General features: G+C 35.7%; 1 protein-coding gene across 18 annotated transcripts in view; it reads left to right on the forward strand.

Moving 5' to 3' along the window:
• LOC115217047 (phosphofurin acidic cluster sorting protein 2) overlaps positions 1-25,782 on the forward strand; it is a 313,884-nt gene that overhangs the window by 130,563 nt on the left and 157,539 nt on the right. For all 18 annotated transcript variants that reach the window (XM_029786612.2, XM_036507409.1, XM_036507410.1 and 15 more), the window contains 2 exons: positions 9,603-9,728; positions 15,101-15,257. In XM_029786612.2, coding sequence (XP_029642472.1) covers positions 9,603-9,728; positions 15,101-15,257 — 283 coding nt within the window. The remainder of the gene's footprint in view (positions 1-9,602; positions 9,729-15,100; positions 15,258-25,782) is intronic.

Genomic DNA, 25,782 nt, shown 5'->3' on the forward strand with positions numbered 1-25,782 from the left:
GGAGTGGAAGGAGAGAGGAAAACAAATCATGCTTATGTAAAATTACATGTTCTCAGTGATTGACATCCTGTTTGTTGCTGATTGATTGCCAACAAAGAAGCTGTAGTCAGAAAATAGATTTTTCTTTTTTTTTTAATATTCTTTTTATTTTCTCCCATTTAGCAAACCATTGTAGATTGCAAAAGTTGTTTTAGCATGTAGCATCTGTATCTTCACTGCCCTCCTCTCCTCACCTCCAGTCAGTACATATTCATTTCCTCCTATTGCTTAATGCTGCTGGCTGTGCATATTGTTGTAGTTTTGTAGTCTTTATTGATTGTTTTGAGTAACTTTATATCAAGTAGAACTGGCTGTAAAGTTAAGGAACTGGACTGCTGACCACAAATGTTATGGTCATTATGGTGTTCTCCTGAGCAAAGCATGTAACTACAGTTGGCATCAATTTGTTAAACCATCGCAAAACAACTTTTACTCCTACTTCACTTCACAGTTGATGACTTAAGAAGGGCATCCAGCTGTAAAAATAAAAGCTGCAACAAATATCATTTTTCTTTGACTAGCATGTGTAAAAATGTATGCTGAATGTCAAATAATAAAAGAAAAGAAAGTCGATGATAATATTACTTAATGTTACTATTGATGTTCTCTAAGAAAAAAAGCAAAGAAAAACAATAACAATCTGATGATGTGTACAAAAGTTTTTCCCATCAAATGTATCTGAGCAAATTCAAATTTTTGTAATATTTTCAGAAATTGGTAGGATTCATGAAACTAGAACTTAAATTTGGTGTTCATTAATGATCAAATGGAATAAGGAGAAATCTTCTTGATTGGATATAGTTATTGTCAGTTGTTGTTTTTGTTGCATGGTCTGGTGGTTAGCATATTGTGGGTTCAATTCCTGGACTAGGCAGCACATTTTTTGTCCTTGAACAAGGTACTGTATTTCATGTTGCTTCTATTTTTCAACTGAAATTGGTACCAAGTTCTGGAGCCTCACCCCCACCTTCATACCCAAGCTGTCATATCCTTAATGTATTATTTTGCTTGATTACAATCAAGTATATTCCATGAAGTGACGTTGCTTTGTAATACAGGGAGTTGGTAGGAACTCAGTCATTTGTATTCAGTGCAAGCAGTTTATAGTAGGGGCAGTGGGATATTTAGGATTGAGAACACTAGATATAACAGGTGTACAGGAGTAGTTAGTTGTAGGGACACCTTATGAAATGACATCCACTTATTTCTCACCTGGTTTCAAATGGATATGGTAAATGAAAAAGTCATTCATGTTATTGTTATTTTTAATGATAACAAAAGAGTTACAGTGACTAAAGACAAAGAAAGGGATCGAGAAAGATATATTAAGTATTTAATGTTTATGTGTATGATATAAGGCTATTTCTGAAGATGTCTGATTGCATAGATATGATGTATTTGGTGAAGAAGAATATGCTGTACTGCAGACATAGTCAGCCCATGCCACCGTGGAGAAAAATTGCCTTTAAATTGAAGTTGATAATAGTGATGATGAACAAACTGAAGGAGTTTGATGTAAAGGTTGTTTCACAGGTGACCTCCTTCAAATACCAATGGTATTTGATTTTACACAGATCAATTTATAAAATAGTCAATCCATGTGTGAGGCAGCAGGAGTTTTGAAAATAAGGAATAGAAAACTGTTAAGGGACTTGTACATTAAACATACTGACATGACTAGTTGATGCATGGTGCTGGTGGTGGTGGGTTAGTTGTGTGTAGCTTAGTGGATGTAGAGTAGAAAGAGTCTTGTGGGATTTAGACATACTAAATGGTAATATAATTAAACCTGCTGGGCTATATAATTGGGTATTTGAAGTGGGTATTTCAAATTGAGTGGGATAGGAAGTAAATGCATGTTTTTAACATTGGTATGATTTGGAATTTAAGATTTAAAGTTTTTGTGTGTGAAGGAGGATTTTAGGTGAGGTATGATTGAACTGAAATCCTGTAGCATTTAAACTGGTCATATCCAGCCCTCTATTTATGTTCAAACCAGCTAGATCCAGCCACTCACACCTACCCTGCAATAACATTCTAAAAATAAACAATCACATCATTGAAATCTTGAAACGATGTGGTTAAATAAGCATTACATTTGACAGAGTAATCTTAGTGCTAGTTAAATGCTTATTTGTAAACAATTGTATGATTTGTGTGTGTCCATGCATCTGCAGAAGGATATTTTATTAGGTTGTATTGAATTTGTTGGAGATTATTTATAATACAGTATTGAATAATTCTATTACTAATTGATTAATATCAGTGATGTGCCGTCTATGTTTCTTACTGTTCATTTCTGCTTGAATGACATTCGTTTATCTGCACTTAAAATGTATATGTGAAGTGGGTGTTGTATTGATTATATATAATGTTTTGTATACATCTCTGTTGATGATTACATTACTTCAAATCAAAATTTTAATCACATCTTTTATTTATTTATTTTGTTTTGTAATCTAAGTTCAAATCTTAAGGATGACTTTGTGTTCCATTTGTCCATTGTTTATAAAATATTAATGTAATTAAATAATTTATCTAACTACATCCTCCCCACTAAATTAATAATCCTTAACCATAATATTTAATTTTCTGCTGGTTAGTGTTTTATCTCAATTAGTCTTTGTATGTTAAATGATAAAATAAGATCATTTATTCTGATTTAATATGAAGATGTTGTGGGAGATATTAATTGATGCAACTCAACAAACCATATGTAGAGAATAGTAAAAAAAAAGCCCCTTTCACTTTTGGCTAAAGTCAAGATTTCAAGAAAAACAAAATCATAAAGGTGATGCTTTAGATAGAAATTTCTACAAGGGTATCAAACTGCTGGATCAGGTGATGAAGGTCACAGAGAGGGTCATAGCCCAACTAATTAGGGAGAAAGTCTGCAGTTCGGTTTTGTGCCAGGTAGAAGCACCACTAATGCTATATTCCTGGTATGGCAACTGCAGGAGAAATACCTAGCCAAAGATAAACCCCTATATTTGGCTTTTGTGGACTTGGAAAAAGCCTTTGATAGGTTCCCCTGATCCCTTATCTGGTGGGCAATGCGGAAACTGGGACTTGACGAGGAGAGCTGTGTGAAGAAGTGCCACTCCCAATCAGTGGAAGGAATCCGGGGTAGAGGGAGAGCCAGGAAAACATGGGATGAGGTGGTGAAGCATGACTTTCAAATGTTGGGCCTCACAGAGGCAATGACAAGAGACCGAGACCTCTGGAGATATGCTGTGACTGAGAAGACCCAGCAAGTAAAGTGAGTTCACAGCTGCAACCTATACCAGCATCGCATAACCAGCCCACTTAAAAGTACCTTGGATCATAGGGCGACATGCCATATTTGAGGAGATCTATTGAGTCAAGTACATCAACATCAAATCAAATCAAATTACAATCAAGTGGAAATTGTAATTATGACCTTCGTGCTGGTGGCACATTAAAAGCACCATCCAAACATGCCTGATGCCAGTGCCGTAAAAAGCACCATCCTGAACTTGGCTGATGCCAGTGACGCCTTCTACTGGCTTCCATGCCGGTGGCATGTAAAAAGCACCATCCGATCATAGTTGATACCATCTCCTCTGGCCCCTGTGCCAGTGGTACGTAAAAAGCATCCACTACACTCTGAGAGTTGTTGGCGTTAGGAAGGGCATCTAGCTGTAGAAACACTGCCAGATCAGATTGGGGACTGGTGCAGTCTCCTGGCTTCATAGACCCCAGTTGAACCCTCCAACCCATGCCAGCATGGAAAACGGACATTAAATGATGATGATGAGGAAGAAGGAACAGAGGTGATGAGGCTTTTTAAAATCCTGTTCCACAATGCCAGTGGAATCCAAAATACCAACAAAGCAGAGATATTTTATATCTTAGTTGCAATTGTATGGTGTGACTAAAACTGTTGCATCATGGTAGTGTATACACAGTAGTATTAAAACACACACTGTTGATGTAATTTGTTTTATAAATAATAATAATAATAATAATACAATATATAGAGGAATTAAGGTTGGATAACCAAAACAGTAATATTCTTACCATAAGCTATTTTCCAAAAGTTTTCAAACTAGTTTTAAGAATGATTATATAGTTTTATTTCGAAAAGAGGCATATCGTTATTATTTTGTAAGTCACTTGGTAAATAAGACTATTAATGACTTTTTAAAGTTACTTATCATAACCTAATTTCTACCTAACTCATTTCATATTTTGTTAAACAGAGTATTTAATGTACTTCTATTTTGTTTCATGGTAGGGTGCTCTGTAATTGGAGCTGGCCTTGGTAAACATTTTATCTGAAGTTTTTGATAATTTATCGTTTATTATCTATGAAGTTATAAAAAATAAGGAGGCACTAGCATTCAACAAACCCCTTTATGATCAGTGTACCTAACTTTATCAGTAGTGCTCTAGTGTAACTATTGTAATATTTTTAGTATACTATCTTTAGTGCTATTTTCTGGAGTTGTTGTTAAGTGCCATGTTAGCCCTGATAAAGTATGATCAAAGACGTGCAACTGTCACCAAACTAGTTTTTAATTTGTTGTTGTTTTCATTTCATGCAGTGTATCTGGGACTACATTGTATACTATCTCTGTTCTTATTTTAAAACACCATATTGAAATAAAGCCAGATGTGAATTCAAGTAAATTCGGCTGGTATTTCTAGCAGGTCAGGTAACTACATAAGGCTCCTTTGTTGGCTTAGATTTTTGGTGTTTTTAACTAAGGCTTAATCCTTTAGCATTTAAACTGGCTATATCCAGCCCAAATATTGTACCTGTTTTATGTTCAAACTGACCAGATCTGACCTCTCACACCTACCCTACAATAATAATCTAAAAATAAATAATCACATCATCAAAATCTTGAACTTAGAAGGTAATGCAAGATGAATTCAAAACATTGTGAATGAATAAGCATTATATTTAATAGAATAATCTGAATGCTAAAGAGTTAATAGTGATAGATTGGATTGCATTTATTGAAGCTAGAATATCAAAATTTAGATATGACTACAAACAAGAGAAATGCAGTGGTTTTTATTGCAGTTACAGGAAGAAATCTCTTAATTTTTTTTGTATGTCTTAAGCAAAAATAGTTCTTTGTTTTCTTTTATGGATTTTTAATTTGATTAGATTAATATGAGGAATTAACACTTTGAGCCCACGAGTACACTTAAGAGACAAAAGTGGGCAGCCACAGGATTTTGTGTTTATGGCTGAAAATAATGTTCCTGCCAATTAGCAAACCGTAAACAGTATCATGTGGCCACCCACTTATGCCTTTCAGAGGTGTAGCCAAATGAAATTGCACTCACTAAAACAAATTTGCGGGTTGAAAGGGTTAGTGTTGTCATCTTTTTGTACCCATAAGAAATAATGAAAACAACTGTAGTATCACCTTTCCTTAATTTTTTTGGTTTCAATGTTATTTATATTCAGCAAATGAGTTGAATAGTAGTTGAGTTAAATTATGTCTCTTTTTTAAAGAAAAAAAAAAAAAATTTGGAGATAAAGCTTATAAAAAATATTTTCCTGTTACCTGTGTAGTTGTGTCCTTTATTGAAATTCTCTTGGTGTCATATTGTTTTGCCATATTGTTGCATGTTTATGTCATCATGGGATCCCATGATTGGGGTGGCACTACATCTGTAATTTTAGCACAGAAGTTGGTCATTTTCAGTGAGTCAGTGGCCACCACACTAAAGAAAGGACTGCATATATGTGTGATACACAAAAAAAATTGTATTATCTTTATCAAAATTCTAAAGATGGCAAGCTGACAGAATCTTTACCAAAATGCTAAGCAGCATTTCTTCTTTCCTTCCATTTTAAATTCAAATTCCCCCTAGGTCGATTTTTGCCTTTCATCCTTTTGGACTTGATGAAATAAGTACCAGTTGAGCACTGGGGTCGATATAATTGACTTGCCCTCTACCCCCAAATTTCAGGCCGTATGCTCATAGTAGAAAAGATTATTTATTCAAATTCCATAAAAACAACTATCCGAATTTCAACAAAGAACACTAACATGTATTTTTGAAGCTTAGCTTTTTTCTTTAGGGTATAAAAATATCTGGCCAACAGATGGACCTTATTGCTTTATTAAGCAGGTATCCCCAGCCACCGGGCTACAGAGAGAATAAATTTTAAAATTTCATTTCTATTTTATTGACTATTGTACTTTGCAAAATACTTTTGCATTATATATGTAGTATTATATGTGTAATAATTAAATAATATATTATGTACTTTGTGTATATTAGCTACATGATTCCTCCACCCAGTCTGTGGGAAAATTGTCTTGCATGAAACTGGTCTATAGGGCAAAAAAGGTTGGGGACCAATGTGACTAACTCTACTTTATTTCAGTTAAGACAGTCCCATTGATATTTCATTAATTCACTATTCAAATTCTTATATTTATGTGAAACCTGTCCTCTATGGTGTACCCAATGAAACCAATAACTTCCTGTTGTTTATCCATAAATCTTGGTCATTAACTGCTGATCAATTTTTTAATAGACATAGTACAAAAGCTACAGGTTAAACCATATTCCTGCTCTACTAGTCTAGGTGTGAGAATTGTATTCTAATTGTATTTTCCCTGTTCCTCCCACAGATTGTTTTTTTTTTTTTCTTTTTGGTTAGAAGTTAGAAATTCCAAATCAATAAATCAGAAACTAAAACAAGCAAACAATAATAATTATAATGTGAAACTGAAGTTCAAATTCCAAAAAATACACAAAGTTCAAATTGATTCCTTTTCAAAAATCAGTTTGTTTTTATTATTGATACCCCCACCCCCACCCAATTCAAATTTGTTTTCAGATCTGTCTTCCTTTTACGAAAATATCGATTTGAAATTTCAAACTAAGGAGATATAAAAACCTGATTGGGAGAATAAGATAGAAAAATTATTAAAATTCCCTTACCTGGGTCAATAATGAATTGTCAATAGTGGAATTTAGTTCTCTGTCTAGGCTTTCTGAGTTCAAATCTCGTTGGGAGTAGACTTTGCCCTCTAACTTTCTAAAGTCGTCAATATTTCATACACAGGAGTTGATTCAATTAGTTATATCCTTTCCCCTACCTATTTTGGCCTTATATCAATATAAGAAGTCAATCCATTCATTTTTATATCGGTTTTTCTATACTTGCATGAGTTGGGAGGGTAGTTATTTGAGGCTATGTTGCTCTTATGGTCGCCAACCCTTTCTTGTTTTACACATAAGGGAGATTTTATTCCACTACTTTAACCATTTTCATAGCCACCTGAGACCACACTTGGATCTATGATATAAACATGTAAACTTCCTTGTTTACAGTGATCTAAATTAAGGACCTACCCACAAAATTTCATATTGATTTACGTACCAAATATCAGCTTAATAATTACAAAATTATTTCATTAAATGCTTCGTAATTTTCAAACTTAACTGAAACAAAAGCACTGTGTTTCAATAGAGATATGGCAATGAAAAGGTTAAGAGAGTAAATATACAGGACATAATGTTTACATGATGATATTTTCCAACTCAAATGATCTCGTGCAAAAAGTAGCAATTATAACTTTCATATGCACAAATGTGCTTGCATGCAAGCATGCATGTGCACACACACACACACACACACACAAAATGGGCTTTCATGCAGTTTCTATCTACAAATTCCATGGCCAAAGACAGTGGTAGTTGATATTTGCCCAAGGTAAGACAGTCTAAGAGCAGATGGTTGCAAAGCAAACTTTGTAACAATGCAGCCATGCCAGGGGCTATCAAAATTAATCTGGGAAGCAAAAATGGTAGTCTTAGAAATATTGCATCAAGCAGGAGCTGCTTTAGGGTATATAATTTTCTTCCACAGTATCATGAATTTAGCTCTCTTCATTTTTGTTAAGATCTTTCATGCCTTCAGGTTCAATGAAATGAATACCAGATGTGTATTGGTGTAAATTTGACTATCTGCCTCCTAAATGTCTCTGACCTTCTGCCAATGTGAGAAATCAATCAATATTATTCAGAAAGCTGCTAGGTGCTATGTGAAATAAAAGTTAACACACTGACAAGCTGAGTCACATTGCAGTTTCAAACTTTGATTCTTTCACTTCATTTATGCTGCTACTGCATCTGGGGAAAGTCATGAAAACCACTTCATATAGTTAACTACAAAACTTTTTTGCCTAATCAAAATAGGAAAAACTTTTCATCAGAAAGCTAATCACAATTGAATGAGTTGATTGGATGGTAGCTTAAGTCAAATGATTGCTACTTGTATTGTGCTGTTGGCTGTGTCACTGGTCGAGATACTTTACTCTTACTAACCCATTGTTGTTACCAAACTATATAGTTAACAAGTATCATTGATTTGTATTTTATTGGATTACTATAGTGATGAACTTACATCCTCCCACAGCCTTTTGAGCTGGCTCTAAAAAAATCATTCTTGTGTACTCACCAATTTACTAAGACTGCGTGGGCAATGTCTTTTGAGAAGTGGACAGCACGAAACATGGCTCATCATCAGGCAGTAATTCTTCATTTGCATACCATTTAGACAGTCCCATAGGCTGCATGCAAGCCTGCAGGTCGCAGCTTGCCTGTGACTGCTGTAGACTAACACACATAACTGTTGTATCACCTGCTAGAAATAGCTGCCAAATCTCCCTCAAAGCATACCTAAAAACGATGATTAGATCAGTGGTTCTCAAACTGATAAGCACCAGTCCCAGCCCTGTCTGTTGTTAGTGCCCACCTCCTCATTAATAAAAAGACAACTTAGTTTACATCCATGTGATTTTCCTCTTTTTGCTATGGTCTTGTAAAAAGTTGCAAATAATTTATTTTTATCAAAAATGGTGATTTGTCCACTTCATTTTCAATCCACCCAGCCAGTCCTGCCTCTCATGAGAAACACTGTATTAGATTACATAGTTTAGTCACATCTAAAATGGGATAGATGGTCATGGTCAGACTTTTGAATTTGGGTTAACCTTGGAGAGGGGAGGGGCAAACAACAACAATAACATGCCTGCATGACAGTATACATCATGGTATCACATCTATTGTGTAGATATGTGTTACTTCCAAGAGCCAGTCAGTTTTTTTGTTTTATTCATTTATTAAGGTTTAGTTAGTGGGGAAGTGCAATGTCCATGATTCTTACACTGTAAATGATACTGTTGATGTTTGTTTTGAAGCCAACATTTGCAGAGAAGGAATTTCAGAAGTGTGACATTGTTGGATGGAAAGCTTGAGTGGTTAATGCCTGACCTTATAAGAGAACGATACCGTATTGGTGCAAGAGGAGCAGACAAGTGTATCTGGTGGGTTTGGTTAGAGGTGGTATACATGTATCTAAAACAGAAAATCAGAGACCATTGTAGTAGCAGTAGGTAATGAGCTACTTCCATGCCATATAGCAGTCTTGACATAAGTTATTCACCATCAATAATATCATCATCATCGCTAGAAATGTTATTTTATTTTAAATTGCTCCTTTCCTCCCATCTCTTTTACTTTTGTTTATTAAACAACTTTTTTTTTTTTTTTTTTTGCAGTATCCACATTTTTTGAAACGAGATGGCAGCAAGCTACAAGTGATGCTGCAACGGAGGAAAAAATATAAAAACCGCACAATGTTAGGCTACAGAACATTAGCGGTTGGAGAAGTAAATATGTCACAGGTAAGTAGTCAGTTTTCCTCTCTTTCTATAACCCATTTGATCTGCTCTTTATTAAATGTAGAGTGAATGGGCAGTTTGTGATATGATTTACAGGTAAAAATAGTTACGTATGCAAGCAAATATTACACAGTGATGCTAGCATTTTATGGCATAATAATATATACGAGTAGCTATTTCATAGTATTGCTAGCAACTGTCATTTGTAAAAGGGTCAAAATAATTATATTCTGATGATCATTTTTTCATTCTATGAAGAAATACCTAAATTTGCCCCGTTTATATGTCTAGTATAAAACTGGTACTCCGTCAGTTATGATGATCAGGGTTCCAGTTGCACTCCAGACACGTGTACCCTTAACATATTTCTGAGGGAGATTCAGCGTGACACAGAATGTGACAAAGTTAGCCCTTTGAAATACAGGCACTACTCATTTTTGTCATCTAAGTGGACTGGAGCTATGTGAAATAAACTGTCTTACTCAAAGACACAACACATCGCTTGGAATTGAACTAACAACCTTACAATCCTGAGCTGAATGCCCTACCTACTAAGCTTCTTGCCCTCACAATATCTATTATATAGTTTACATATATCATACTTTGACACTGTGTGGATTGATCCTCATTGACAGGCCTCTGTTATTAAATAAAATGTTAAACACTTAGGTATGCAAGTTAGTAGCCCCAGTTCTCTGTAGCTACTCGATTTGCAGTGTATATAAACAGATTGGCCGCTAGTTTTTCTAGGATTGGTCAAATTGATGTAGACATCTCCGATAAGAACCCAGTAAGGTTTGAAACTCAAAGTTGTTTTTCATGTTTTCAATCTGTGGAGCAATAGCTAAATTTGCCTTGTTTATATACCTACAATATAGGTTTCATCATGATTTAACATCTATTTTCCATGCTGAAATGGGCTGCATGATTTGACAGGAGCTGGTTAACCAGAGAGCAGCAACAGGTCCTAATTGTCTGTTTTGGCATGGTTTCTACAGCTGGATGCCCTTCCTAACAGCAACCACTTTACAGTGTCTACTGGGTGCTTTTTACATGGCATCAGCATATACTCTTTACTCTTTTACGTGTTTCAGTCATTTGACTGTGACCATGCTGGAGCACCGCCTTTAGTCGAGCAAATCGACCCCAGGACTTATTCTTTGTAAGCCTAGTACTTATTCTATCGGTCTTTTTTTCCGTACTGCTAAGTTACAGGGATGTAAACACACCAGCATCGGTTGTCAAGCGATATTGGGAAGGACAAACACACACACATGATGGGCTTCTTTCAGTTTCTGTCTACCAAATCCACTCACAAGGCTTTGGTCGGCCTGAGGCTATAGTGGAAGACACTTGCCCAAGGTGCCACACAGTGGGACTGAACCCGGAATCATGTGATTGGTAAGCAAGCTACTTACCACACAGCCACTCCTGCACCTATATATATATATAATTTTATGTTAACTTTTACTGCTGGCCTGGGTTAGATGGGTCACTGGTCTGAGCTAGTCCTTATTCATAGATGAGCTGGAGGATTGTCTTATATGTTCCAGTTTTGCATAGTTAGTGTGACTGGAACTACCAGTATTAGTATGTTCTAATACTAACCATTCTACATAGTGTACAAGGTACATTTTGTCATGACAGCCCCACTAGAGAGGTTGTCATGGCCTCAGTAAGACAAATGCTTCCTTTCTATCCATTCAGTTGCCAACCACAGCATAGTGAAATATTTTATCATGGTTCCTAATACTGGATTGGTTGTCTTGGTAAATGTGACTAAGAGGGTGAGTGGAAGAGTGATGACCAAGAGGATGGAAGAAGACAGAGCATGAGTATTAATGACAATGGAAAAAAGTGATAGGAGCCAGATGGATGGTAGAGGAGGGAGTAATAGAAGTGAGACAGTGATAACTACATAATGCTTGTTAGTAAGAACATTGGATAGAGAAATAGCTTGAGTGATATGGTCTTAGATGCAGGCATGGCTGTGTGGTAAGAAGTTTGTTTCCTAACCACATAGTTTCAGGTTCAGTCCCACTGCATGACACCTTGGGCAAGTGTCTTTTACAATAGCTTCAGGCTGACCAAAGCCTTGCTAGTGGATTTGGTAGACGGAAACTGAAAAAAGCCTGTTGTGTGTGTATATATATATATATATATGTGTGTGTTTGTGCCCCCCATCACCACTTGACAGCAGGTGTGTTTATGTCCCTGTTCAGCAAAAGAGACTGATAGAATAAGTAGTAAGCTTGAGAAGTAAGTCGTGGGGTTGATTTGCTCATCTAAAACCCTTCAAGGCAGTGCTCCAACATGACCACAGTCAAATGACTGAAACAAGTAAAAGAATAAAAGTATATAACAATCAAGATGGGCTATGGCAATGCATTTAATATGTACAGATGCTATTTAATATTTATAGCACTACAAACAGAAGTTGCAAAGATAAATACTAAACTTAAAAATAAGCATAATGGTCAATATGATTGAAACCCTTCATGGTAGTCCCATCATAGCCTAAGTCTTGTTTATATTTGTGTGTGTTCTACAAAAGTTGCAAGCTATGAGCAGTGTTTTAGTTACTTCTGCTTGCTCCACATATTTGAAGACATTTGAAAAACAAGTAATGGTTAGTGACAAGAAGGGCCTCCGGCTGTAAAGCAAAAGGTCAATAATATAGTCATCTAATTTATGGTAGCATGGAAAAACAGGTAAAAAGAAACATATTTTATGTATCATATTTTTACATGTAGTTTGCACTAAGATACATTCCCTTTGTCTACTGTGACTGCTTTTAGCACTTTCTTACAGTATTGCCTCTTCCTGCTGTCTTGAGCTGCATGGATGCCACCTGATCCATACTTTAGCATGTATACAGCTACCGCAACAAACTGGGTACAGCAGTAACCACTCCAACCATCAGTATTTTATTTTACAACTTGCTGAGAACTTGCATTTTGCTCTCAGTTTTAGTCTTTCTCATGTATCTTCCATGTCCATGATAAAACATTTTCTAGTTCCATCTCCAGTTCACAGATCACACTCTACCATTCTAAGTTCAATGACAGCCAAATCGAATACAGTGGATTTTAATACAAACCATCTCTACTGGAAGTACTATACACTACCATCCTAATGCCTGAAAAATGTCTTTCATATTTTAGTTTTATCCATCAATTCAAACAATACCATGAAGTTAGGGCATTGCTTAATTACTTCAATATAGGTTGGGAATTTATGCACGTTCTTCATTCCGCTTCAATCGGGCTGGCTCCATTGTCCACAACATGCTTCATGATTATTGCTCTGCTATTCTTCCTAAGCTTAATGCCAACCAGGTTGGACATAGTGGATTTTGTTATAAATCACCTCTATTGGGAACACCATACACTACTTTGGGGTTGATAAAATAAGTACTAGTCAAGTACTGGAGTTGATATAATCAATTTGTCCCCTCCCCCCAAATTTAAAGCCTTGTGCCTTGAGTAGGAAAGATTACTATAATGTGGCCAACTGGCACATTATTATTAATGTGACAAAATGTTTAGCATTTCTACTGGTTCTTTACACTGGGTTCAAATTCTGTTGAGTTCAACGTTGACTTTCATCCGTTCAAGGTTGATAAAAGAAGTACCCACTATCCTAATATTACTGGCGTTGTGCCAAAATTTAAAAACATTATTATTATTATTATTATCATTATTATTATTAATAGTCGGATGTAGAGGGTTTATTGGACACAGCGTGAGACAACTTTTGTTATCGCTAGGCCTAACTCATCGTAAAGTCAATACCACCATGACTGATATCCAATCTACAGTGGAGAAGGCTAGCCACTGGATTTGGCTAAAAAGAGACGATGAGCGATGGCTAGAAGTATATTGAGTTCTTCATAACCAGCTGATCTAGCAAGCGGGGCCTCATATCAGTGAGGGGGGGCCGGTGCGCATTGATGCCGTCGAGAGGTAGGCCCCGAAACGGCGCGCATTCTCTCCTGATGACCCCATACACTTGCTAGCTTCCAGTATACGGAGCTTTTAACTGGTAGCACTTGCATGTGCAAGTTGTTTGCAAGACATGATAAGCTGGCAGAATCATTAGCATGCCAGGCAAAATGCTTAGCAGTATTTTGTCTGTCACTACGTTTTGAGTTCAAATGCAAATTCCACTGTGGTTGACTTTGCCTTTTATCCTTTCGGGTTTGATGAAATAAGTACCAGTGGAATGTTGGGGTTGATGTAATCGACTAGCCCCTGCCCACCAAACTTCAGGCTTTGTGCATATAATGGAAAGGATTATTATGAAAGGCTGGCAGAATCATTACCACGCTAAGCGAAGTGCTTAGCAGCTTTTCAATCATCTTTGTTTTGAGTTCAAATTCTGCTGAGGTCAATTTTATTTTCATTTTTTTGAGGTCAATAAAATAAATACCAGTTGTGTACTGGGTTGATGTAATTGACTATCCCCTTCCCCAAATTTCAGGCCTTGTGCTTATAGTAGAAAGGATTAGGAGTGAGGTAGATCCAGCTACTCCCTGTTAACGGACAAATCCAGATTCAAAATATTGGACAAGGAAGGAAGTGAACTAGCAGAATCGAAAAATGCCTAGTGGCATTTGCTCTGCCTCTTTACCTACTGAGTTCAAATCCTGCTGAGGATAATACTGTCTTTTATCTTTTTGGTGGTTGATAAAATACAGTTCCAGTTAACATTGGAATTAATGTAATTGACTAACTCCCTCTCTCTGAAATTGCAAGCCTCATGTTAAAATTTGATACCATTATTTATTTATAACTAGAATAGTTATAGTTACTAGTTTGTATTGCATAATGTGTTATCAACAACTGTGACTTGTGAAAAGGGTTAACACAGCTCAGTAAGCTACATAATTATACATATGGAGTTGTGGCTATTAGATAGGATTGCAAGTATCTTACAACCTGAAAAAGCATAAAGTTTTAATGGTTATATGGTAGCAATTAATACATACTGCTACCTGCAGATGTGAGCTGTGAAAGTATTAGCATATTAATGTTTTGTTATTAGAATATAGAAGTAGATATTAGTTATATGTAGTAGTAGTCATTACACGGTAGTTCCACAAGCTGTGATCTATGAAAATGGTTAACATGTTGTCAACAACAGGATTTACACAACAGTGGACTACAAAAGAGTTAATGCTTTGATAAGCTTTTACAGAATAGTTGTAAATGATAGCAATCATTACACTGTACAGCCAATATCAAGAGTTTTTAATGGTTAAACTTATCAACGATACCCTTTGTCAGTTTAGAAAACTAGTTCTATGAATTTCTTAAATGTCATTTCAACAAATGTCAACTCGCTGTTACCAATATCATCTTCCTATTTTGTAGGTGCTGCAGCGAGCTGTTGATAAAGAATTAAACCTTTACAGTGATCTAAAAGAACAGTCGACGGTGGTAGCCCAAGTGATAATGCTGTCATTAACTAGTCAACCTGTTGACCATGAAGATAATGGTACACGGAAGCATCCTGTTTCATCTGATGTTGGCAAGTTCCTCTTTACATTTACATTATTTTGTGTGTGTGTGTGCTTTATTTACTCTGTTCCATCCCAAAGGCTGTAGACATGTTGGAGCACCAGCATTTAAAATGAAAGTAAATGTCATTGATAGGATTAGAACCTATGTAATGCTACCACAAAGGACTTCCAGTCCCTGGACTTACCCACTCAGCTATAAGAATTTGTAAATTTGTAGCAGATATTTCCACAATAATTGAAACCAGTACCTCCATGTAAGTAGGAGCAGGTGTTAATGACTGTTCTATGGAAATATGGCTTTTTTTCTTTGGTGGTGGTGGTGGGGGGTACCACATTACCAGCTGCCCCTGGTTACTTTTGACATTTCTGTTTGTTGCAAGCGTATAGACTAGGTCTCCAGTTTGAGGATAACTTTCTCCTTGCTGTCTCAGTGGCCCTCCAAAGGAAGAAAAACCAAAGAATTATGAACATTTCCCTTCCTCTTCTCACTAAGCCTTCAAATAAATATAGTTTAAGATACGAGCATGAGAGGAATGACTTTATGAAACTGGGAATGTTTGTACATTGTTGGAGCAAGGTACTCTTCCTAATTCTAAGCATTGGAATGTATTGAAAGTTCAGCTGAAGTAAGCAGAATTATATCATTTGATAAATGGTATAATATATTGGCTATGGTGAGATTTGAACTGATAATCATGTAGTCAGCAATTCAGCACCTTAACTCTTCTCCTCTAGTCACTATACTTCATAAGTGAAAAGGTTAAAAGGAAGAGGAACCAACTACTACTTACTTTGATGTATATAAAAAAAAATTATCCTTTTAACTTTATTATTGGATTTAGTAATTTGACTGTGACCATGCTAGAATCTCTATTTTAGGGTATAGTTGATTACATCAATATCCAGTAATAATTTTTGTTAGCAGTCAATTGGCAGAGTTGTTAGAACATTGGATAGAATGCTTTGTATTTGTTTTGGCTCATTGTTGTTTGAGTTCAAATCTTGCTGAGGTCAACTTTACCTTTCATCCTTGTGTGTGGTGGAAAGAGACAGAAATAATCAGTCAAGTACTGCCCCACCCTCTTCGACCTCTCTCAATTTGTATATGTGAGAAAAATCAACTGTGTTCAGACCCTGGACAGGGATGGAATGCTTAATATGTACTCTGTCATGGACATTACCTCAAAAATTCTGTCAGGAGTGGAGGACTTCAACCCTCATTTTATCATCCTCTGGAAGGTTAAAATCTAAAGTGATCCTGGGGTGGATTTAAACTCAGAATGCAAAGGAACATGTAACCAAGCATAGTATTTTGTCTGACTCTCTACCAATTCTGCTATTATATTTGGGATAATAAAAGCAATACAATATTTATATCTTATAAATGTTATATTTTAAGTAGTACTTGTGATATTTACTACAAGAAACAAAATACATGAAATAGAGGGAAAAGAATAAATCCCAAAAGGTTATTTTTTAAGGTACAGAGTGACTTTTTATAAAAGTTACACTTTAATTGTTCCCTCTCAGAATACAAGAAGTTGTGGTCTGTATAAATGATAGGACAACTGTATTTGGTGTGGCTGTGTGATGCAGTTAAGTAATGCAAGCTGGGTTGAAAATATGTGTTAGAAACGGATATAAGATGTTAACAATCAGCAAGAGCACTGCTAATTAAAGAGCTATGCAGGACGTTGAGCCTTACAGAGAGGACTTGGTTTTATCATGTACTGTAGATGACTTTCTTCTGTTATGAATATAAACTCATATTTATAGCTATAGAAACTGTATCCCAAAGATGAACCTCTTCTTCAGGATCAAATAATTCTTTCAGCATTGATGTGCTGCTGGTTTTACAAAGCTTAGGTAAGATCCATATTGGAGTACCACTCCTATATCTGGAATGGTACTGTTACTACACATAGGCAAATGTCCTTGATAGCAATCAAAAGAAGGTTAAGTGCCAGATCAGCTACGAGTCAGCCACCAATGCAATACAACCTCTAATCCATGGATGCACGATGGGTCTTCTCAAGTCTCAGTCATTTGTCATTACCTCAGTGAGGCCCAACACTTGAATGGTGCCTTTTGTCATTACCAATATAGTAATACAGCAGGAGCTGATTAATACTTTGCACCATTCACATTAGCTATCACAACTAATGAAGGATCCTCCATTAGATTGATTGATCTATACTAGAAATAGCAAGCAAATTTCCTTGAAATCACAACCATCTTCAAAAAAAAAAAAAAAAGGACATGGCTTAACTAAACTAAAAAAATGAAACGGGTTAATTGTGGCTGGAATACCTTTGAATCTACTCTGTCAGTGCTGACCTTGGGCTAAACAACAACTACTCTATTGTTAAGTGGGGCAGGGAAAATGTAGTGTCATGACATTGGTGTAATCACAGTTCCAGTGACAGTAGCTCTCAACATACTCTATAATTATTTTCACACACATACCATTATTGTCACTACACCATGGTGACAATTGCATTATTATAGTGTCCACTTGCCTGTTGTGTCAGCAATTCTGAGGAGCAAGAGGCAACCCTTAAGCTTTAAGTGTGTAGTCCTACTCTTTTCCAGCAGAATCTCACCAACAAACAATAATCAAATGCATCCATATACACCAAGTACATTATATTGGGTTACAGAGTCTCGAAGAGTTATCTGAAATGTGAGATTGGTTCTGTTCTTGGCTAATGGTTTGATAAATCCCATGTCTAGCATGATGAAATGGTAAATAGATAATTGTAAGGTGAGAAGTGAGTAAACAACTGTCTTTAATGGTAGATAGTGTCCAGAGTATTGTGTTGGAAGGGAAAGAAGGGAATGAAAACATGGTTAAAAGTAATGCTATGAAAAGTTCAAACTAATCCAAGAAATAGCTATAAGGAAGCCAAGTTGGAAATTTGTAATATTGCAGACTTGTCCAAGGTATGCTATCTTAGAGGTGTGTGTGTTCAGACTTGTATGAGATATGCTATCTTAGAGAATTGTGTGCATGTGTGTGGGGTAGGTGGGGGTGGAGCAAAGGGGTTTGTTTCAGTATTCAGTTGCTTGTGAGCATGAAGTATTTGATTTGTGTGCATGTATGTGAGAGAGAGAAAGAGAGAGCATGTTTATATGTATTTATTTACTTGTGTATGTATGTGTATATGTATATTCATACAATCTCTAGGATTTATTTTTTAAATTTCTCAATTTCCTTTAATTGCCATGTAGATATCGACTAGGTAGTCGTGTATGTATGTATGTATTTGCAAATGTTTATGCAAATGTTTATGCAATGTATGCATGTATATTACAGCATATGTAAGTCCATGTTTTGGTTTATATATGTGTACATATGTTTTTATGTCTGTATGTATGTGCATCCTTTTATTATAGGCTACACTTCTGGAATATTTTACATAATTCCCTAAATAGCCATGTCCTTCATGGTTTGCGAAGCTCAACTCAACAAGATTGGTGTTGATGCAGTTAGTTACATAACTAAGTCCCCTAATAATCTCAAGTATAACTCTAGTTATAGTTGTATGTACTGATTTCTCATTAGTTCAGCAAATATATTTGGTTTTCTTTTTGCCTTTCACAATTAGGTTACTTATATGCTGGACAACTGATTTCTACAACTGGATTTTTATGTTTACATTTTATACCTACATTTTGCAGGAACATTCCACCAGTATCCATTCATGTTATGGATGAGTGTGCGTACATGTGTGTGTGTTTAAAAATGTATATGTGGTTGTGTCCAGGTGTGTGTGTGTGTTTGTTCTGGTATATATTTTTAGGTTGCTGTGTGTATGGTATGTTTTGTACATATATTCATGTGTATGTATGATGTATAAGTATCTGAATGTGTGGGGGTGTTTGTTTGTGTGGATGAAGAAAGGGTATTTTTGTAAATTTCCAGTGAAAGTTATTAGTATGTACAGAGAAGTCTTAACTGTTGCCAGAAATTGTTTTAAAATAGATGCATTAACAAGGGTCATTAGAACTAGGTTCTTGTTGTTGAAAGGTGACATATGAAAGAGAAAATGGATATATTACTTCATCTTTCTGAGTTCAATCTCCTCCAACAGTCAACTTCTGCAATTTTTTTTTTTTTAATTTTTGTGCATAATATGCATGCATACAGACAGACTGACAGCTGAATCTCAGTTGTAGGTATTTCTCTTCACTTAAGGTGTTAATAATGACCTTGAGAAAGGTGTGAACATTGCAGTTCTCTTCCCCACCTTCAACCCTGACATCAATTGGTTGAATATTTCTGACATCTTTGATGGATATCTCTGATTACCAAATGTCAAACAGTTGACTATTACATAACTTAAATTTCAAAAACAAAAAAAAATGAATTTCAGTTTAGTCAGGAGGTAACACTATTTGTGCTAATGACTTTCACATGCCATGTGGGCTTGCTATAATCAACCTAGTTTCTGTTCAGCTTAAATATCTGTGAGTTTAATGTTGGTGGGGAGGGGGAAAATCAGGTAGGTTGGCATTTTGAAGAGGAAGGGTTGACCAGATTGGTTAGTGCAAAATATTTATCCTTTTTTCCTCTCTCAGAATCAAGAAATCAAGCTACAAGCATTATACTGGTGTCAACCCAGTCATTATACTGGGTTCAACACAATTATACTGAGGTCAACCCAAGTGTTCTGTAGAGGCCATCTCTTCTTATAATCCCTTCCTTGGATCCTCAACTCATAATAGAACTGTAAGTGTGCTGTCATAACATGTCTCGGGCATTTTAAACCTGACAGAATTCATCTCCCTCCAGGACTGAACACAGTCAATATTTTTCAGAAAGTGAGGCAGACAGGCAGCTCTGTTATACTGGGGAAAATCCAGTTGACTATTAACCTTTTGCTTCCAGAAATTTACCTCTTCCACTGAGGTAAAAGAGTTATATATATATATATTATATATATATATATATATATATAACAAGAAGTTGGAAAATTTGGGGATATTATTTGTTTGCCATTACACATTGCATTTGCTAAGAAAAATTACAGAATTTTACATGTTATCAATACAACAACAATGATAGCAGCTACATGCTGATTTGTAATAATGGAATAAGCAGGTATGCTTTCAGAGAAAACAGCTGGGATTTTACTCTAACTACTAACATTATATATATATATATATATATATATATATAATGTATATAGTGCAGTTACTTCAACATGGCTATTGAAATAACTTCACTACATCTGTATATAAGCTCCAACATGGTACTACTACCACCATGTTGACATGATTGTGCTCATCATACCAACATGGATCAGCTGCTACTTTAACCCAACCATAGTTATGCTCTTCTTCTGTTGCAATATGATGCCGCTTACTCCAGTTTCTTGGTTTGGCTTTGTGTGTGAAGATTTACTGTTGCAGCTTTACTAATGCCTGACAAGTCCAATTCAGGCTTGGCAGGCATGACTGCGAAAACACTATAGAAAGGTGAGCAGGTCAGAGTTGGTTTTAGTGCCCTGGTAGCTCCCTTTTTCTTGTCTGCAAAGATGATCCTTACCCCAGTTTACTTCACAGTTAATTTACAACATTTGAAATAAAATGGGTGTCATAGAGTGTATTGTATACATCATACTTTCTCTTGTATTCTTTCTTTGATAATTTACTGCATTCACTTTATCAAATGTGCTATATTTCCACCATTCTTTGTTAGACACATTCAATATTGGTGAGGTTTTTTTTTTGTTATTGTTTTTCTTTTTATTGATATGGGATTTCATATAGTTTGTTCTCAGAGCTTGTTCTGGTCCCGTAATGATCAGTGTTTTAGTCCTGGGTTTTAAGTCTGAATATTTTCCTTGACAATTATTTATCCACATCCATATGTCACACCTTTCCATGTCTCTAAAACAAGCCTATGGGAGAGGGAACTTATATATATATTTACTCTACCCATTCACAAACCTGTTTGTCTTGCACTAGTCATAGTCAATAATAGTGATGAGTATATGTCAACTGACATACTTTTCAGTCTTAATTAGTACTTATACAGTAAGTGGTCGTTCAACCTGCTAGAAATAGCAACCAAATTTCTCTCCAAGCACACCTCTCCATCTTAGAAAAGGACACGTTGAATAGTGTGTTCCAAGCAAACAAAAAACATGGTCATCACTGGAATGTCTTCCATCATGGGCCTTAATTTGGCTAAATTTAAAACAGTACCAATAAAAAATCATTAAATATACAAATAATCATTTCTGATCTTGCTGTGTACAGAGGGCAAATAACAATTTTTTTTTTATCAGTTGACAGATATAAGTACTAATCAGCAAACAATTTGTTCACTGAAAGTATAAACAAAACCAATGTTTTTGTTTTGGTTCAAAGGTCCAGGTGCTTCTGGTTTATGAGAGACATCACATCAAAACACTGATGTCCCAGAGTCATGTGTGCTAATGTGCCAAGTGAGTTGAACATCCAGTCATCGTAAAATGGAGAAGTTATTCTCCTATGGTGTACCTTACAGCAGCCAGCATATTTTGCATCTGAACCTGCCTGGGTGTATTAAGAATAAATATGCAAATAATCCTTAATATCTTTGAAATAACTATCAATATATTTTCTTTACATTCAAAGTATCCCTTAAATTTTCATTGAGCCATGCATTCTAATCTCTTTCAACAGCAGTTCTATAACATGCTACACTTTCTACAATGAGTGTATTATTTATTATTATTAATCGACTAGTCCCCCCCCCCCCCCCAAATTTCAGGCTTTGTGCCTTTAGTAGAAAGGATTATTATTATATATAAAAAAAAGTAAAAATGTTGGCCCATGTATTATTGGCTATGCCCCCCCCCCCCCCATTTCCATGCTAATTTTAACCTTCTGAGGTACATAACTTTTTAAAAGTTCTTTTTGTTTGGCTTTATTTACCACTTTCTCTACATGTTTTACGACTTCCTTATCTAGTAATTGTATCCAATTATCTTTTCTGCTTGTCTTTCTTCTTCTCCTGTACATTTTAATCCCAAATTCTATTCACAGTATCTTTATTAGATCTATCTACTGTTTATTACCAAAGAATCTATTTTATCTTCATTCTTTGCATACAGTTTCAAGTTGTCTATAAATATGTGATTCACATTATACTGCCTATCTTTAATATACTCATCCCTTGCCCATCCTCTACAGTAGTGTTAAAGCTGGTATGCATATCACCAAAAAAGGCAATGGGGGGGGTGCTATCACTAAGCATTCACTACCTTATTGATCTTCATACTTCCTCTTTATCAGAATAGCGTAATTTTGTCCTCACTTACCCAAAATCTTTACATTCAATTCTCTTATATTCCTTCATTTCTTGTTGCATTCCACTATCAAGGGAATATTGACATAGCTATTTTTATGATTGATCAATAGTGTTATGATATATATATAATTCATTTTCTGCAGTCATGTAATATTAATTTATTAGTAATTGGTCATCTTTCTTTATAGCCTTTCTGCTCTAGTAACAATATATTTTCCATATCTAAATATCAACACACACACACATGCACACATACACACATGCACACACGCACATATATATAATAAAATGCAGAGTAACCTGTCTGTCACACTAGGGGGAAAGAAAGTTTTGCTCCAAAGACCGTTGATATTCCAATCAAAATAAAACTGCAAATTTTTGTTGTAAATTGTATTTACTTTATCAGTTTCTCTCACACAAACACATATATATGAAGTTAAATATTAAACGCTTTTGTTTTCAAAATGTCATTCACAAAAAGTATATATAAATGTTATGTGAATGATGATATATGATGATGATAATTTTATATATATATATCTATCTATCTATCTATCTATCTATCTATCTATCTATCTATCTATCTATATATATATATATATATATATAATATATATATATATTATATATATATATATACACATACATACACTCTCACACACACACACACACAGAGGATGCAATGAGTAAATTGACACCATTATATATTTTTTATTTCACGCATGCGCATTGTTTCATTGTTTGTTTTTGATTTTGTCAACTACGCCATATAGCAGGGTCACTGTCTGTGAGAAAAACAGCACCATGACACAATTCACTCTGCCAGAAATTTGGAAACGGCATGCTGTACTGCTTGGTATTCATGCCAGAAGCTGAAATACAAGCATTTCAGAGTGTTTGGGTGTCAATCTGAAGACAGTGCACCGAGAGTGATAAAAATCAAACATCCAGTCAATATCATGTAATGGTGACATTACATCCCCATTCATATTCCCTCACAGTCTCAGACTCAACATGGAGGCCTACATCAAGTGCCTGGAGGAGGTAGTGCTGCTGTGGGTCAAGAGGGTGGCTACTAGAAGACCCTATGTTTGGCAACAGGACTGTGCACCATGCCACTCAAGCAGGATAATCCAGTCATGGCTCTCAGACAATATCTGTGACCACATCACCCCTAACATCTGGCCACCTAACTCCCCAGACTGTAACCCCCTTGATTATTATGTGTGTGGTGCAGTTGAGAGACCGACAAAACTCCTTGTATTGAAAGATGAACTGAATGCAAGGATTATGGTGGCATTCACCAACTTAAACAACAAGGCTATCCAGGAGAATTGCAGGAGATTCCAAAACAAAATTCCCTCGTAACAGTTCAGGAACTTGCAGAGAAGCTTGGATTTGGTCATTCAACAATTCATCGACACCTGCATGCCATTGGAAAAGTCAGCAAATTAGGTCAATGGGTTCCTCAAGCTTTCGAAGTCTAATCGCTTGCAGAGAATGTATGTGTGCTCTTCTTTGTTGTCACTTCTCACTAATGAACCTTTTTTTTGGACTGAATAGTGACTAGTGACGGCAAAATGGGTTCTCTATAAACATGTCAAGTGCTGAAGACAGTGGGCAGGGAAAGGAGAAAAACTGGCATCCCACATTAAAGGTCTTCACCCTTGTTTGGTGGGATATGAAAGGTTTAATCCACTTTGAACTTTTAAACCTAAACCAAACAATAACAAAGGAGATCTACTGCAAGCAGCTTGAGTTAGCGCTAGAAGAAAAATGACCATCTTTGGTTTCAAGACGAAAGGTGTTCTTCCATCAGGATAATGCTCAGCCACATATAGCAAGGATGACATTCCAGAGGCTGGAGCAGTTTGAACGGGAAACAATGTCCCACCCACCATATTCGCCAGACATTTATTCTACAGTCTTCAAAATCATTTGGACAGAAAATATATGAATTCTGTAGATGAGGTCAAAACAGTACTGGAGGAGTAATTTTTGTCGAAGTGAATTTTGGAAGAGAGGGAGGGGCCTTGCAAATCTACCAGATAGATGAAAGAGCATTGTAGAAAATGAAGGAGAGTATATTTTAGATTGAAATAGAACTTTGGTTTTCTCAATTTTGAAAAAAAGATGAAAAATTGCATTATTTATGGGATGACCATATATTTAAATACACACACACACACAGTGTGCATATACTTCAAAGATCAAGGGACCCTGTGTGATACCAGGTGGAAAATAATTGATCATCCAGGCCCATATACTAATGGAAGTGGTTGTTGCAAGATCTGCATCATGGAGAGAGCCAAAATTCTTAAGGACTATATATGAAACCTGGCATGTTAAAGAGTCATAAAGAAGTGTTTTCTAAATGTGTCCATTTCAAGTGCCACCTACTGGAAAATTGGATCTCCCTGTTTGCTGGTTATGCCTTTTCAGGTCTATAAGGGTTTTATCCTCTGGTTCAGAGGAGAAATCCGCCCTCATTAACGTTTTTTTGGTTAAGATGTATTTCTTGATTTCTGAGTGTTTCCTCACATCTATGATGTAGAAATTAAAAAATTTTGTCCTTATATAGTCAGATGAGTTGTCCACAAGGCTTTGGCTTTGTGGATACAAAACCTTGGGTAACTCTCCATCCAAGATATAAAAATTTTTTGTTGTAACAATTACTTCTCTATTCTTTAGAATGTGCTTCTTTTCTGATGTATATTTTATTAACTATATAAATATATATATTGCTTTCAAAATGTGACCTCGTATGTACCGTTGGTGATTTTTTTCCCTCTGTCTTCCCTTCTCAGGATCTTTCCTTCTATGTTTCCGACGAAGAGCTCCGCTTGAAACGTTAAACCCTCCTTCTTTCCTTCTTTCCTGAGCGTCCAATAATACTATATTTGTTCCACATCCTCGCGTTGTTGTTTTTTTGTGCTTTCTTGTTTGGATTAACTATATATATATATGTATGTATTTATATGTACATATGTATATGCACACACATACATTATGTGGTGATATTTTCAACAAAGATGTTACAATCATGTCTGATTCTTCAAGTGCTTCAATTCTGTGTATGTACATATATTTATTAGATTGCTGATATTTACTAATGGTTTTTCCCCATTGTGTTGATATGCCATTTTCTATCATTAATAAAACTGTTGATGTTTTTGATGACACGGGTATGCTAGTATATATATCATCATCAATGTCTATGTGTCATGCTG

The sequence above is a fragment of the Octopus sinensis genome, linkage group LG11 (genome assembly GCF_006345805.1).
Source record: "Octopus sinensis linkage group LG11, ASM634580v1, whole genome shotgun sequence".
NCBI lineage: Eukaryota > Metazoa > Mollusca > Cephalopoda > Octopoda > Octopodidae > Octopus > Octopus sinensis.